Source organism: Schistocerca serialis, chromosome 5 (assembly GCF_023864345.2).
Source record: "Schistocerca serialis cubense isolate TAMUIC-IGC-003099 chromosome 5, iqSchSeri2.2, whole genome shotgun sequence".
In the NCBI taxonomy this organism is placed as follows: Eukaryota; Metazoa; Arthropoda; class Insecta; order Orthoptera; family Acrididae; genus Schistocerca; species Schistocerca serialis.
The window spans coordinates 2,325,425-2,341,457 of NC_064642.1; the positions used below are offsets into that span (position 1 = coordinate 2,325,425).

At 37.2% G+C, this 16,033-nt stretch overlaps 1 protein-coding gene across 1 annotated transcript in view; it reads left to right on the plus strand.

Annotated features, from left to right (window-relative positions):
• The first annotated feature begins 3,219 nt into the window (after positions 1–3,219).
• LOC126481044 (nuclear pore complex protein Nup205) overlaps positions 3,220–16,033 on the plus strand; it is a 313,396-nt gene continuing 300,582 nt past the window's right edge. Inside the window, exon 1 of the mRNA XM_050104525.1 lies at positions 3,220–3,327. Coding sequence (XP_049960482.1) covers positions 3,315–3,327 — 13 coding nt within the window. The 5' untranslated portion in view covers positions 3,220–3,314. The remainder of the gene's footprint in view (positions 3,328–16,033) is intronic.

The window sequence follows — 16,033 nt, forward strand, 5'->3', positions numbered from 1 at the left end:
TAGTTATAACACACGACACTGTAATGATGTAACAAAAGACTACTGCACATATACCAAAACTCTAAACAGCTTCAAACACAGAAAGGTTTTTCAACAGAAAATGCCATATATGCTTTCACCAGTCAAATTCTGAATGATCTGAATAACCGAACACCACCCATTGGGATTTTTTGTGATCTCTCAAAGGCTTTTGATTGTGTAAATCATGAAATTCTGCTAGACAAGCTCAAGTATTGTGGCATGAGTGGGACAGTGCACAAATGGTTTAATTCGTACCTAACTGGAAGAGTGCAGAAAGTTGAAATAAGTAGTTCTCGTAACATGCAAAAATCAGCACATTCCTCAAACTGGGGAACTATCAAGAATGGGGTTCCACAAGGGTCAGTCTTGGGTCCTTTGTTGTTCTTATTATATATTAATGACTTGCCATTCTATATTCATGAAGAGGCAAAGTTAGTTCTCTTTGCTGATGATACAAGTATAGTAATCACACCTGAGAAACAAGAATTAACTGATGAAATTGTCAATACTGTCTTTCAGAAAATTACTAAGTGGTTCCTTGTAAACGGACTCTCACTGAATTTTGATAAGACACAGTACATACAGTTCCGTACAGTGAATGGTATGATGCCATTAATAAATATAGACCTTAATCAGAAGCATATAGCTAAGGTAGAATATTCCAAATTTTTAGGTATGTCCATTGATGAGAGATTAAATTGGAAGAAACACATTGATGATCTGCTGAAACGTTTGAGTTCAGCTACTTATGCAATAAGGGTCATTGCAAATTTTGGTGATAAACATCTTAGTAAATTAGCTTACTACGCCTATTTTCACTCATTGCTTTCATATGGCATCATATTTTGGGGTAATTCATCACTGAGGAATAAAGTATTTATTGCACAAAAGCGTGTAATCAGAATAATAGTTGGAGTCCACCCAAGATCATCCTGCAGACATTTATTTAAGGATCTAGGGATATTCACAGTGGCTTCTCAGTATATATATACTCTCTTATGAAATTTGTTATTAACAACCAAACCCAATTCAAAAGTAATAGCAGTGTGCATAACTACAATACTAGGAGAAAGGACGATCTTCACTATTCAAGATTAAATCTAACTTTGGCACAGAAAGGGGTGAATTATACTGGCACTAAAGTCTTTGGTCACTTACCAAATAGTATCAAAAGTCTGACAGATAACCAACAAGTATTTAAGAAGAAATTAAAAGAATTTCTGAATGACAACTCCTTCTACTCCTTAGAGGAATTTTTAGATATAAATTAAGAAAAAAATGAAAAAAAAAACAAAACAAAAATATAAAAAAAAATAAAAATAAAAATAAAAAATAAAGAAAAACAAAAAACACAAAAAATAAAGTTGTTATATTAACTTAAGTATGTTGTTAAATTAACCTAATTGTGTCATGTATTGGAAAATTCGACTCGTTCCACATCATTACGAAATATCGTATTCATGATGCATGGAACTAGCATTAATCTAATCTAATCTAATCTAATCTAAACACACATATGTAAAGCTATTTAATAAACTACCAGAGTCAGTTAAGAGTCTGGAGCTAAAAAAATTTAAGATATTTGTAAGAACTTTATTAATTCAAAAGTGTTTTTATACAATGGAAGATTTCTGTGAGCATAATTTCTAGCATAGATTAATTATTTGTGTATTTATTGTCATTGTTGTTTGTACATTTATTGACGTTGCTTATACAAGCTTTACATCCGTGTAAATGTTTTGTTTTTGGGCAATAAAAACAATCAATCAATCAATCAATCTTGAAGCCAAACTGATTTCATTTAGCATTTATCTATCTATAGTCCTGTGCTTTGTTTTATACTTATTATGCAGTAGTCAATGTTTCTTTAGAAGTTTCATTACGTTTAGTGTATACCATGGAGGATCTCTCCCGCTATGAACTGTTCCACTGGCTATGTATGTGTCTAGTGCCTGGTCAACTATTCTTTTAATCTTAAGCCAGTTCCTCTGCGTGTTTCTATCCTGTGCTGATAGTTTCAAGTTCCTCACTGAGATACGATTCTACTGCTTTTTTGATCTAGTTTGCTGTACATATGTATCTTTCTATTTGTTTTAGTTTTCCTTTGTACTTTGACAATCATTGTTGTCACACTACATCATGGTCGCTGATACCAGTTTCGATGTGGACATCCTCAAAGATGGCAGTTCTGTTTGTTACCATTATATCTATATATATTTCCACCTCAAACTGGATTTCGAACTATCCGTTCTAGGTTACTGGGTCTTGCCCAAACAATCTGCTTTAAGGTTCGATTTCTATTTCGGTGGATTTGAGTTTCTTCTCTACTGCGACAAATACACCACCTGCATTTCCCGCTAGCCTATTCTATCGATAAATACTTACATTTTCCCTAAAAATCTCACTGCTATCAATTTCAGGTTTCAACCAGCTTTCCATACCTACCATTGTAAGTGAGCTGCTCTGCTTTCCAGGAATGCTTCAAACTCTGGCACTTTGTTGCTTATGCTGTGGCAGTTGACTTCTAGGTTTATGGTATTGTCGCTTGTGGGGGAGATTCTTTTGGATCTTACACTTATACTTCTGGGTCTCCTACACTGTCTGCTTTGTTGTACACTGCATTCTGATGACGAAACTGCTTTAAGTCATGTAATGGTCGTGCGAATAATGGCTAAAAAGTGTTCTAAGAACTGCAAGTGATCTTCTGTATTGAGGAAGATGAAGTGTTATTGTACGCAGTGTCAAAGACATACAGCTTCGCGTAATACTGGAGCAAATAATCATATCCATCATTGCCCATTATAAGTATATCTATTAGGAAACCCTGGAGTTTTCTTTTCTTTCACGCGATACATCTGTACTTTACAGTGACAACTTGTGAGTATATTGGGACTTTGGTTAAAGTAATAACACTTCCTTTGAACACTCTTCTCAGGCAGCATGTAGACTGAATAGCTAATGCACTCCGGTTTCATTTTCTGGGAAAACCCAATAGCCCAACGTATTTAGGTTTTGTGTCCTTGCCGACGCAAAACACTGCGTCATGTTCGCATGGGGTAAAATTCCTGCTCCGGGGAAAATCCGGCAGGCTTTAGGGAATCTCCATAGATTCGAACCTTCTAGGTTGGTACGCAGCTTCTCCAGCTGCTTTTTAGTTTATACAGTTGGCAGTACTGTTTTCCCGCCCTGTCATTGTTTGTAAAATAGTATCTTAGGTGTGTGTGGTTTCTGTTTGAAATAGTGAGTTTAGTGTGGGAAGATTTTTGCTAACTGTTTCTTTAGTATAACGCTTAATGATGGATAGAGGTAATTACAAAGCGTAACAACAGTGATGTTCTGAAGATAATTGTTGTAATTAAGTTGGCTGTTGCTCTGACTTTGATGTTATTTGACGAGTTGTGTCGTGTGTTGTCATTCACGTTCGTAAGAGAAATCATGGCATAAACGAATCCTTCCAAATTTCCTTTACATCACAGTATGTGTTGCTCATCCTAACATTCTGCCCTCAACAAATAGTTCAGACCAGCAGAAAAGATATCTATAGCTCTCTTACAACTGGGGGAAAAAATATATCAGGGCTGTTGACCGGCCATGCCATTAATAATCATGATCGCCGTTATATTGACTTTATTGGTGAACAGCTGTTTGCCGTATTTCAGATTTATTACAGAACCGACAGCGGCAATGATTCACATTTCCGGTGCTCATATTAAAACTAGTGGCCTTATGTGCAAGTTGACAGATGTAAATAACTAAAAGAAAACTATAGAGCAATTTGAAACATTTTTACTGTCAAGACAGCATTTTCCCCTGACTGTCATTCCCAGCAAATCATCATCATTCTTGCAGTGATAGTGTCCACCTGTTGAATGAGTTGAATTCTTTGAATGTAAAACTTAAAGCAAATGTCTACTGTCCTGTGAAAAATATGAAGTTTTATACATATCTGCAATTATTAGTACTGCCAGCCATGCGAGCAGTGTTACACGTTGTAGGGCTCTTTCTTATTTTGTTTTTGCATTTATTGTTATTGGTGCTGTATGCAAAGGGTGTCTTTTTGTTGACAGTTACCTTTGCAGTTAATGAGTTCCTGAAATTTGTAACACTTTTGTTTTCACACCTTTGGAGACTCCTGATATAAGCTGAATTCAATCGATATAGTGAAGATGCGATCCAGAGCTGTGATTATGTGATGATAGAGAACTGAAATTGTCATTGTTGTTAACAAACAGTGCCGTATGCTGAGTATAATTTGGTCCTTTTCTGGGAGTGAAAGAATTCGTGGATGCTGGATGATTTTGGGCCAGTACAGGATGTGTCTACCTATTGCCGTCTTTCAAGTATTAAACAATACAACACACCGCAGCATCGTTGTTGACACTGTGAATCTAATGTTTATTCCAGTGTGCTACATGCTGTGCGAAAAAAAGGGCAGAGCCTTTTTTCCTTATAACTGCCCACCCTCTCTTATCTGCAGCAGTCCACAAGCTAAATGGCAATTTTGTGTTTATGGTCCTAGCATCCACTGCAAAAGGGACAATCTGTATTGTGTTTATCGTATCAGGGTATATGTTTCTCATCCACCATTCCTTGCCTGTTATTTCTGTGTGCATGTGATGGAGATGATATAGTGCACTTAATACTGTGTGCTACATGTAGTTACAAGGTCCTATCTACTCGAACGTAGAAGATATGTCAATGTTTCAATATTCTTTTGTGACTATGAATTTGGATGCTCAGGTGATTTTTTTTTTACAGTTTAACACCATTGAAGTTGGGTCACACTGATATGTGTAGAAAGGTATACAAAATAGCTATTTTGATGTGTGGTTTCAAGTTTGTTTGTCTTTTTCCCCCCCTCTGTATTCAGTATATACAAGTAAATAATTTGGTATTGTACACGCTAAATCTGAATGAGCAAGTGACTGAAGGAGTCAGCTTCTCACTCCTCATCCGTTCTATATGAAAAAAATCAACATTGTTTACATATTATTTCAATTTGATTTCATCAGATCATAGTTTCTTGAGTAGATAACATCATTACTTGATGTGATAATTAAGGTTCATTATCTGACAGAAGCAGTGTTGAGATTACATAATCTAGTCTCACCATAATTTGACGATTAAGGTTTGATCTTTATTTAAGAGGACCTGTGATAAACAGCTCAAAAGATATCATGACACAAAAATTTAATTTCCGAGTAAAGTTCAAGGCAGTTGGTGGCTTTGCAGATATTGATGTTCAGACCAAACTTTATGCATAATTAAAATTGTTGTTAGGTGCGATACGTTCAGTTTAGGAGATGGAAAGGAACTGCCCAGAGCAGGTGGTACTCCAGGGAGGCTGGGCAGTTTATTTGATCAATGGTGAGCCTGAGTTGAAAAGGTGTGCTGTGACAATATGTAGTGTTTGCGTCAGTTTTATTGGTTGAATATTTCTCATACAATTTTACTGTGAATCACAAGGCAGAGGTGTATGTATTCCCATAAAAAACTAAGAGCAAGGATTGTTGCCTTTTCTTAACCCTCAGTTTTATTGGTTCTCACACTGCAGGATCACTTTATATGTGCCCATGTTACTTGAGAAACCTTTAGTTGACAGTCAGAAAACGTTTAAAATTGCCTCTGCGAATCACAACATTTGGTTCTCGATGACCGCTCTTTACAGTTTAGATAGTAGCATCCTTAATGGAATTTGACCCCAGGAATTACTCCCAACAACATGAGTTACATGAATCTATGTGCCAAATGGGCACTGAATCAAGGAAAATGAGCTCAGTTGCTCCAAGTGCTAGAGGCCAGTTATTCTAACTTCATGCATGAGCAAAACTGGAAAAAAAAGAAAGAAAAAAAGGTTAAATCACAACTAGACATGAAGTTTGGAGACCACAAATAATTACTTACTGTCATACATCCAAAAACGGCTTCAGAAAATGGGAGCAGAACCTAAAATTAATAATTGCAATATTAACAACTGACATTTTGGATCATTCTGGCCAGTGCAGATTCCTCACTACAATATTCTTCTATATCTCTGCTGGCTATTATAATGAATGAATAGCTTTGTTAATATATAAGCTACATTTGCACAGAATTTGTTACCTTCCTCACAGGTGTATTTGGGTTGCTTCGCCTCTGTGAGGCATACACTTAGTTGAACAAAGATATAGCGGGCAAATATTGAACACTGCAAGTCTCCCTTAAGGTGTGGTCCTCACCTCAGTATTGTATACTATATAGAATTGATACTGAAACTTGCCTGTCCCCAGCTGTTAAACTGTTAGAACATGCTGATGGTATATACTTCTATTCAATGACCACTACTCTCCGTACTATCTGTTATATGTTAGATTGTACTACCACACTATTAAAAACTGGTCTAGCAAGGTCATCTTTCTAGTCCCACTTGTTGCTGTTTACTTGGAAGCATGTACAGCATCTTCCTCCATTCATGAAGTTTGGAGACCACATAAAACCAGCAACTCTTGACTACTTGATTCTCGGGACCAATTTAAGACTAAAAGCCTACTGAATATGCCCAAATTTGACACCTTCTGAGGCTAAATCAAATTTTCAATGTTCCCCCATACACTGGACTGTTTGTTGGTGGGGCACAAATCCCAAAACAATAATTGCACTGTGTCAGACGCTAGTGTGACCTCAGTTATAGTGTGGCTTTTTACCATTATGCCATAAAGTTGGCATTCAGAAAATTAGATGAAATACAGCGCCACTGCATTGGAATGTTTTGGCATTAAGTCTCCAACACAAACCATTGTTTTGCTCTTTGAATCATGAGAAGTGCCTGTTCGTGTTGAATGCTAGTTCCTTAATGCAGAAAAGCTGAAGTCGGGAGTCTCATCTTGTTCAGAAAGAACACTAATGTACAGGGAGTTCTTTTAAACAATCACAATTTCTCTGTTGCAACAAAAAGTGCTTTGCTGAAAAGTAATCGTTACTTAACATGAATGTTTCCTACTACCCAGTTCGCTAGACAAACCCACACATTAATGTACATTTTTTCCGGCTACTTTCTCTGCGTAAAATACACCTGCATCCCGTATCTGAAACTCCTAACATTGATATCATACTCACAACAACTGTGCGAATGTAGTGGCCAGATACATTTATGCTATTCACTGCTCGATCAAAAATAACTTCAAAAGTAAATAGATAGTGGCAACTTTTGTCATTATCTAAGTACAGAACAACCATACAGCATTTCTCAGAATGTTTCCATGTTTACTTCAGAGGTAGCGGACATCATCCAAGCTCTGAAGTTCATCAGGCCTAGAATTTGATCATATCTGACTCATCAAATGTTTAGGAAGAAATTTCTGGAAAAGTTTGTTTGGAGCACAGCGTTGTTCGGATGTGAGTCATGGACTCTTGGAAAACTGGAAATTGAGAGAATCAAAGCATTTGCGCTCCCCACAGAATTGGTGAGGAGAGGAACATGTAGAAAACACTGACAAGAAGTAGAAACAGTATGATAGGACATCTTAAGACACTAATATGGCACTAAAGAATCAAAACTGTAAGGGAAACGGAGATATCTAACAAATAATCAAGTACAAATACACTTTTCAGGTTTGCTGCTGGACAACATTGTGCAAGTTCCACAATATTTCATTGATACCACTGTTTGACACCTTCAGGTGGTGGCAGTTGCTGTAGTCATTGCCACAGGATGCACCAGTCATGTCTTGTAGCAGTGATGACAGCAGTTAGCACCACCTGAAGATGTCAACTAGTTGTATGAATGAAATATTGTGAAATTTGCTCAGTGTAAACCAGCTCCAGTGGCAAACCCGAGAAGTGTATATGCAACAGATCCTCTGGTTAAGCCTGAATATTCGCTAACAATAGAGTACGTTTGGTAGAAGTATGTTTATGAGGTGAAGATGTTGATACAGGAGAGGCACTTGTGAAGGACCCTATGAAACGGGTCAAAATACTGAGAACCTTCCACCCCCTCTCTTCACCCCTCATACCTCTCAAAAGTATTACTCAACCTGCCAGCATTTTAAATGTAAAGCAGGTGGTGCTTTAGCTCGAGCAGTGTGGAACACCACTCAACTTACTCTGGATACCACCATAACGAGGCTTCCTGCAAAATGAACATGTGGATTTCGTCCCGAAAGATGCAGTGCCTGATGGGCAGTTACCCCTACCGATTTCAGTGCATCCGACCTTATCACTGAATGTAAAGGGATATTATATAATGCATGGAAAGAAGAGTTGTTTATCAGTTGGAAATGAGATACTCGACTACTAAAAATCTGTCCTAGTGATGCGCTTATGAAATTACCGCGTCACCTCTGTAGGATAAACGCTAACTTGACATTATAAAATTTTTTAAATCACATATTCTGTTTGTGTAAGTGATACCATTCATATGACTGTTGTTACAGTAGAAAATGTGAGAACTTGGAAAATACTCTTTTTAAGAGACTATAACCTTCACATCTGATAGTGTCTGCTCCTGTGGAGAGCTTCTGTACCATGCTCTGCCAGGGGATTGTGCTCTATTGACATACTGCATCATCTCGTGGAAGCTGTCATACAACCAGAAGATAGATACAATATCACTTCAGAAGAAATTATTGTAGTGTACTGGTCATCTCCCCCCCCCCCCCCCCCCCCCCCCCCCCCCCCCGCGTCAAATATTTTAAAAGATTTGTAACAGTTGTATTTTACCATGCTGTGTTGATATTATCATTACCATTTTCTCTTTCCTCTGCATATTTTAAAACAAATTTGTCTTAATCTTCAGGGTCTTATATAATACAGTGCTGGTTGTGTAGAATGCACACCAACTGCAAATAAATGAAATTTAAAAAAGTTCGTGCCCTTTTAACAAAAGCATCTTTTACGTTGTACAACTGTCATCATTGTCACCTTTGGTCTGAAAATTTATTTGTTGCAACTCTCCACGCTCCTATCTTGTGCAAGCTTCTTCATCTCTGGCTAATTGCTGCAACTGTTTGTCATCAGTGGTTTGCAACTACACTACACTCCAGACAAATGTGGTCAGAAAAAACTTGCCAACTTTGAAATTTATATTTGATGTTAACAAATTTGTGTTTTCCTGAAATACTTTTCATGCTATTACCGGTCAGCATTTTATATGCTCTCTACTACTGCCACTGTCAGTTATTTTGGTTTCCAAATAGTAAAAGTCATCAATTACTTTTAGTGTCCCATTTCCTGATCCTTTTCCCTCAGCATTGCTCAATTTAATTTGGCTACTTTCCATTACTTTTGCTTTACTTGTGTTGAAATTCATTGTATAATATATTTTTAAGATATTGTGTATTCCATTCGGCTGCCTGCCTCCATAAATGAGCATGCAACGGCAGAATGCCACGTAAGGGGCTCGAATTCGATTCTCGACCAGGTCAGAGGCTGGGTGTTGTGTTATCATTATTTCATCTTCATTGACACGCAAGTCACCAGAGTGATGTCAGTTAAAGATACTTGTTATCAGGTGACCAACTCTAACCACATTCACATTTCGTTTCCATTCGTCTGTTCTTCAGAGTAAATTGCTGTCTCAAATAGAATCACAGTGGTGTCAGTAAAGCTCAACTTTTAATTCTATTTCCAAATTTCTGTTTGTTTTCCCTCATTTCTGTTTGTTTTCGCTCACAGCTTTCTGAGTGCAGATCGAATAACATCAGGTTAAGGCTACAGATTTCGCTACCTTCTCAACTAATGGCTCCCTTTAATGTCCTTTAACTCATATAACTGCTTTACCAGTTTTAGATAACCTATCACTCCTTGTATTTTGATTTTGACACCATTAGAATTCCAGAGAGTGTATACCAGTCAGAATTTTCAAAAGCTTTAAATTTTGGGTCAAACCTACCTTGTGTGTTCCTAAATTTCTCCTTAATTCGGACGAATATTCCCCAAGGTTAGCTTCTGCCAGTTTTTCATTCTTCTGTAAATAATTTGTCAGTATTTAGCAATTATGGCTTATTAAACTGACAGTTCAGTAATATTCACACCTCCCACCGAACTACAATATTAGTGCACTCGACCTTGTGTGGCCAGTATTAGAAACACATGACGATGTTACGGTAAAGAAGTATAGTTATGACTAAGCAAAATACAGTTCACTGTGAAAGACTTCAAGACAGTTGTGCATATACTAGCAAGTGTTTCAGTTTGTTCTTGTGAAATAACATGATAAAAACTTACAAGGAGCCGACTGAAGTGCCCGTACTCTCAGGTGCAGTGATGTTGTGGTTGAGTGATATCAGCACCTGCCTTACTTAGACTCAAGTTTATTACATTCTTCTCGAGGTCTGAGGACTTTTCGCCTGTGTCATATACCTAGATCATAAAGTGGAATAGTTTTGCCATGGCTGGCTCTCCCAAGGGTCTCGGTAATAATGAGCAAAAGTTGTTTACCCCTGGGACCTTGTTTCAACTTAGATCTTTCAGTGTTCTGTCAAATTGAACACCTTGGCTGTAAACAATGCTAAGGGTCAGATTGGTTGGTTTGAGAAAATTCACATTAAAGTTTCAATAAAATTTTGTAGATATTTCAAGTTAATCCATTGTGACTTTTTATTCAGGTAAGTCATTATTTTCAAATATTTCTCGAGTAATGACATATTTTTAAAATTGTAAATTCTGTCCAAAATTTTATTCTTAAAAATATGTCAATGGGTACTTTACATTGTTTACCTGCAAACTGAGTGCACATATTGCGGGTTAGCATTAAGTTACCATTGTTTTCTTGCTGGGCAAGTTAATGAAACATTACTGTGAAACCTCTCAAAAATATGAATTTAAAAGGCACAAATTGTTTTAGTGTATGATACTAAGATTTCCAGTACTGATTTTGCAGTAATAAAGTATAATGACGTCAAAAATTAATCTTTTATCCAACACAGTATCAAAGTAATTAAATGTTGCATTGCTACAGCACGTAAACAATGAAAGTATGTCCCATAACATTTTTGCCATCGCACTGTCAGATGAATTCATGTAAAGTATGGTCAGGGACACAACATTGTTTACTTGCTTGAATAATTATTCACATTTACTTGATTAGCAACAACTTTTGAAGTGCCTTTCGGTCCAGAAACATATTTAGCATCTTTGAGTCATAGTTATCGACATAATTCTTGGATTTGTACAAATTGTCCCTGAAAACCACTTTCCTGGCATGAACACAGCATACATTTCCACTACAGGCAGCATCTTTTTGACACTTACTACTGTTTACATGCACATATCCTGACAAAGCTGCCTTAAGTGAAAACCTGAATTCAGAGGTAGAGCTGCCATTTCGCTTTTAGTAGTAATGAAGAAGTATGTGTAATAATAAATATTAAACGAAGTTACTCATATATTATATATACACTCACTGCCTTTGTTATCTCATATCTGCTACTATACATGAACTATTACTTGGCATCTACCAGCAAGGGGAGTTGGGAGTAAGCACTAGGGCTCCTGAGGGGGGAGGCGGGGATGCCTCTGTGTACTGCAAGCGCACAGTGCAGGCAACATAATAGTGTTTCTTAAACTTCCACAAAAGCAGCTGTGTGTAGGACAGAGTTAATCGTCAGTTAAATACTTTATGCTATTGAAATTGAGATCGCTATTCGTACTGACATTTAAATAAAGACATTTACAGTGATTTTTGATTTTTATTTTTATTTTATTTTTTTTTTCATCACAGAACTTCACTACTTCATCATTATTTTACGACAAGCGCTCCTTATAACCGAATTCTTTTTCCGAACTGTAGTCGACGGTAACTCCCACGATGGGCCAGCAACTGGATCATCACTCATTTTCGAAACAGTGAAAATGCAGGTACTACACACTGATGGCAACAGCACAGCTGAGATACCGACATACCAGGCAACATAGCAGACCATATATGCAGTGTACACTGCACAGTTGGCGACATGTAGAAATCGCCACGCCACAAAATCTCCCGACTGCTGCCGATAGTTTCTGATTTGGAACTAGGGGGCCCGCATGCCAAGTTATAGTTCTCATACAGTAGCTACCCGTATGTTGTGTTGTATTTCTTTTGCCATTTTCAGTGAATTGTTATTTAATTCTCACTTAAAAATTCCCATCAACCTCTGATGCTTCCACTATATCTTTGGCAGTGTTCACATGTGCCCCTGAAAATGTTTGTTTAAAATCTGGTTTCGAAAACTCTGTTTTTCCTTCATATAATGAATCTGAAACCTTCCAGTGTCCCTAGGTTTCTTCCACGCATATAACTTCCTTCCCTGATTCTTAAAAGAAATGTTAGCAATGATTAAGTTATACTCTGTGTAAATTTCTGCTAGGTGGTTTCTACTTACATTCGTTTCCCCCAGTCCATGTTATTCTGGTATTTTTCTTTCTCTTTCTTTTCCTGCCATCAAATTCCAATCACCCATCACAATTAAATTTTCATCTCCTTGAACTATCTGAATAATTTACTTTCTCATCATCCTTTCTTTCAGTCTCCTCATCATCCGAAGAGAAACTAAGTGGGCTGGTGTCGTAACCATAACTTAACACAGACTCATTCAGAGAGAAAAAACAGACTGTTCACATTGAATCAACTTACAGCCAAAGACCACCCCATGTGTTAGAGATGATTTTTGAAAGAAGCTACATTGATTGATTCTGTGGCATTAATTTAGTACATTAGAAAAATAGGGTTTCATTTGTTAAAGTGAAATATAATTTCTACTGACATTAATAACATTTTTATCGGATTTTGTTTTATGTTGAGATTAAAACTACCTGGGTCACTAGTTTTTTTGGCGTGCACATAGCATACTGAATATTTCCATAACTATCCAGTAGGATAAAGAAATAGAAATAATGAATTAATACAATGAAAAGTAGCATCCCAGAAAAAGCCAAGAATTACACAAACATCAACAAAAAGTGGTATCAAGTGATTCACTAACAGTGGGACCTGCATTGATAGAGTTAATTCTGAAGAGAGAAAATTACCTTAAGGTTGCTACAACCTGATATTAAACATACTTCTGTGGCAGGAAGAGAACTCCGTACCACGAAGATGTATCTGGCGTGGACTATACAGGGTTGTCACAGGGTGCAAGTGGTGGTAGGCAACAGCTGTGGCACAAACGTGTGGTGTCACAGATTAGCAACAGTTTACAATGATGTATTAATAGAAGTTTCACATTACTTTGCTGGAGTATGAAAATTGTGTGTGGCAATATAGATCAGTGTTCATTTTCACTGACCTGTCTTCAAACCTTGGTATAGTCCTATATGCAGTGAACTATGACTAATATGACTTGTATAATGTCCAGTTTGGCTCTACTTGGTGGTGATTATATGTGAGTCCTGAGCACTCACTGTAACACTTTCCTGAGCTACTGTCTTGTACACTGCTGAGGGGCTTTGTCTGTTTATAATCACATTTGGGCGGTGGATATCCACTTGGAAACTTTTTTTGTGATGTAAGGTCGAGAGAGAGAGAGAGAGAGAGAGAGAGAGAGAGAGAGAGAGACTTTATGTTGCACCTGAGTTGTACACAACTCTGCACTCTTCTGTGTCTCGTATTGTTTGGAGTGGCAATTACCATCCTTTTGTAGAGGTACAGCTTGTGAATTCTTTAAATGCGCTGCTTTGATACGTGAACTAAAAGACTCGTTTATTATATTTGTTGATCAAGTATGTATACTGACCATGTATGCTTTCATATCAGAGACCGGCACAGGATAATTTCTTGTTTGTTAATTTTTGTTGTGCAAACATTATCATTGTGCTGACCATATAGTTTATTTTGGGTGCTACGCACATCTTATTAGGGAAATTTTATTGCACTTCTTTGCAATACCCAAAAAATAATCATTTACAAAATGTACTAGTTCTTGGAACTTTCCAATTAATCTAATTGTGTCTTTGATTTTTATTTATTGTGTTCATGTCTGCCTTTTCTGGTGTCTGATTTCTTGTTTTATGATGTCCCATACTACATTACTTATTCTCTTTGCAATATATATATATATCATTTTGTCATTAAATGATTTTTACATCAAGTGTTACCTCCCGAATATCTTTAAATGTGTAATGAGGGACTTCTGAATTATTTCAGTGTTTTTGTAAAGAAGTGAAGTAATTTATTCTGGGAGAACTTTCTAATAACCATTTATTTTCCTCAGCAGCTGCTGCTTCTGTTGTAGTGGCAACTTTTGTAATACCTGCTCAAAAATTAGTTTGTACAGTTTTCAGAATTTAGAGAATTTTTTGTGTGTGTTGTTTTCTTTATGGACACTTCACCTCAGGTTAAGTTTCCCGGTATGCATGGGAAATCATGTATTTTAGTCTTAGAGAATATTCTTTTATGTGCATGTAGTTTTAATTTTTTCTAAGTCTGCTTTTAGCTAGTAATCGTTATTAATTTCATGTGTTACACTTGTGTTTGTGTTTATGTTTATCTCTTTACATAAAATTATGTTGATTTTGGGAACTGAGAACTTGACAGATCTCAGTTAATTTGTTAAAGAGTTGTACACACATTGTATAAATAGCTGTTTATGAATGTCAAGCTCTGTCAATTCATTGGCTGATATCCAGAAATTCTTATCAACATAATCATAATGTGGCCTATTTTTAAAATGCGTGCCACTTCTGATATACTGTGCTTCTCTGGTTAACCCACCTGTTGGAGGTGTGGGTGTGTGTGTGTGTGTGTGTGTGTGTGTGTGTGTGTGTGTGTGTGTGTGTGGGGGGGGGGGGGGGGGGGGGCTGTTTTGGATAACATTTTTTTCATTTTAGCTGTCAACATCTACTAAAGTGCTTTGTATTGTAATTATGATATGTAGTTTTGAAAGGTTGAGAAGGTCAAATTCAAATACTTCTATTAGGATTATAGTAAATCAGTGTACAGTGTACTGTACTTGTGAGTTTGTAACATATGAATCACTCATTCAGAAAACTCCGTAATTTTTGTATGTTTCTTGCATCCCTCCAAATGTTTCTGAGCAACAGTGTCACGCCATCTTTTCATTAGAATGAGGTTAGCGAAGATGATTCAATGCATTGTTCAACAGATTGTAGGACAATCTCAAATAGCAATAACACATGTACTGTAATTTCTGTTATATTGCACCCAGTAGGTTCTTGAAACATAATAAATTTGTAATTCAGGTTTACCTTGAGTGCCAAAAAACCAGTGTCAGCTGTCACCATATCAGCCACGAAATCTACTTCGGGGCCTCCCATTGCGTCTGCATGTGACTGTAACACTGTTTATGCAATTTCTTGGTCTGTGGTTTCTTGCAAATCGTCTGCAGCAACCCATTCATCCATTTTGCCCATGGTTTCAGATCTGGAATTCTTTTTACCTTTTGTGTAAAGTTTTCAAAATTTGGGGTTATCTTCCTAAAGCCCGTCATATGAGTACAGTTTTCTCTAGTGCCTTTGAAGAGTTTCTGCATTCATTCTATCCAAAGCATGCGCAAACCTATAAATTACCTGTCCTTACAGCTTTAATTCTGCCAGTACCTCGTCCCCTACTGTCCAAAATTCACAGCTGCTCTCCTATAGACCTTGCAGAACTAGCAGGCATGGAAGAAAGAATATTGCAGAGATATAGCTTAGCCACAGCCTGGGGGCTGGTCCACGACCCATACTCACAGCTTTAATTCCGACAGTACCTTGTCTCCTACTTTGCAGACTTCACAGAAGCTCTTCTACAGGCCTTCCAGAACTAGCACCCCTGGAAGAAAGGATATTGTGGAGACATGGCTTAGCTACAGCCTGGGGGGTGTTTCCAGGATGAAATTTTCACTCTGCAACGTAATGTGTGCTTATATGAAACTTCCTGGCAGATCGTAGGTCGTACTTGCATAGCTCAGATGGTAGAACACTAGCCTGCGAAAGGCAAAGGTCCCGAGTCAAGTCTCATTTGGCACACAGTTTTAATCTGCCATCAGTGCACACACTGCTGCAGAGTGAAAATTTCATTCTTGCAATAAATTACATATTTTGTATTTAATTC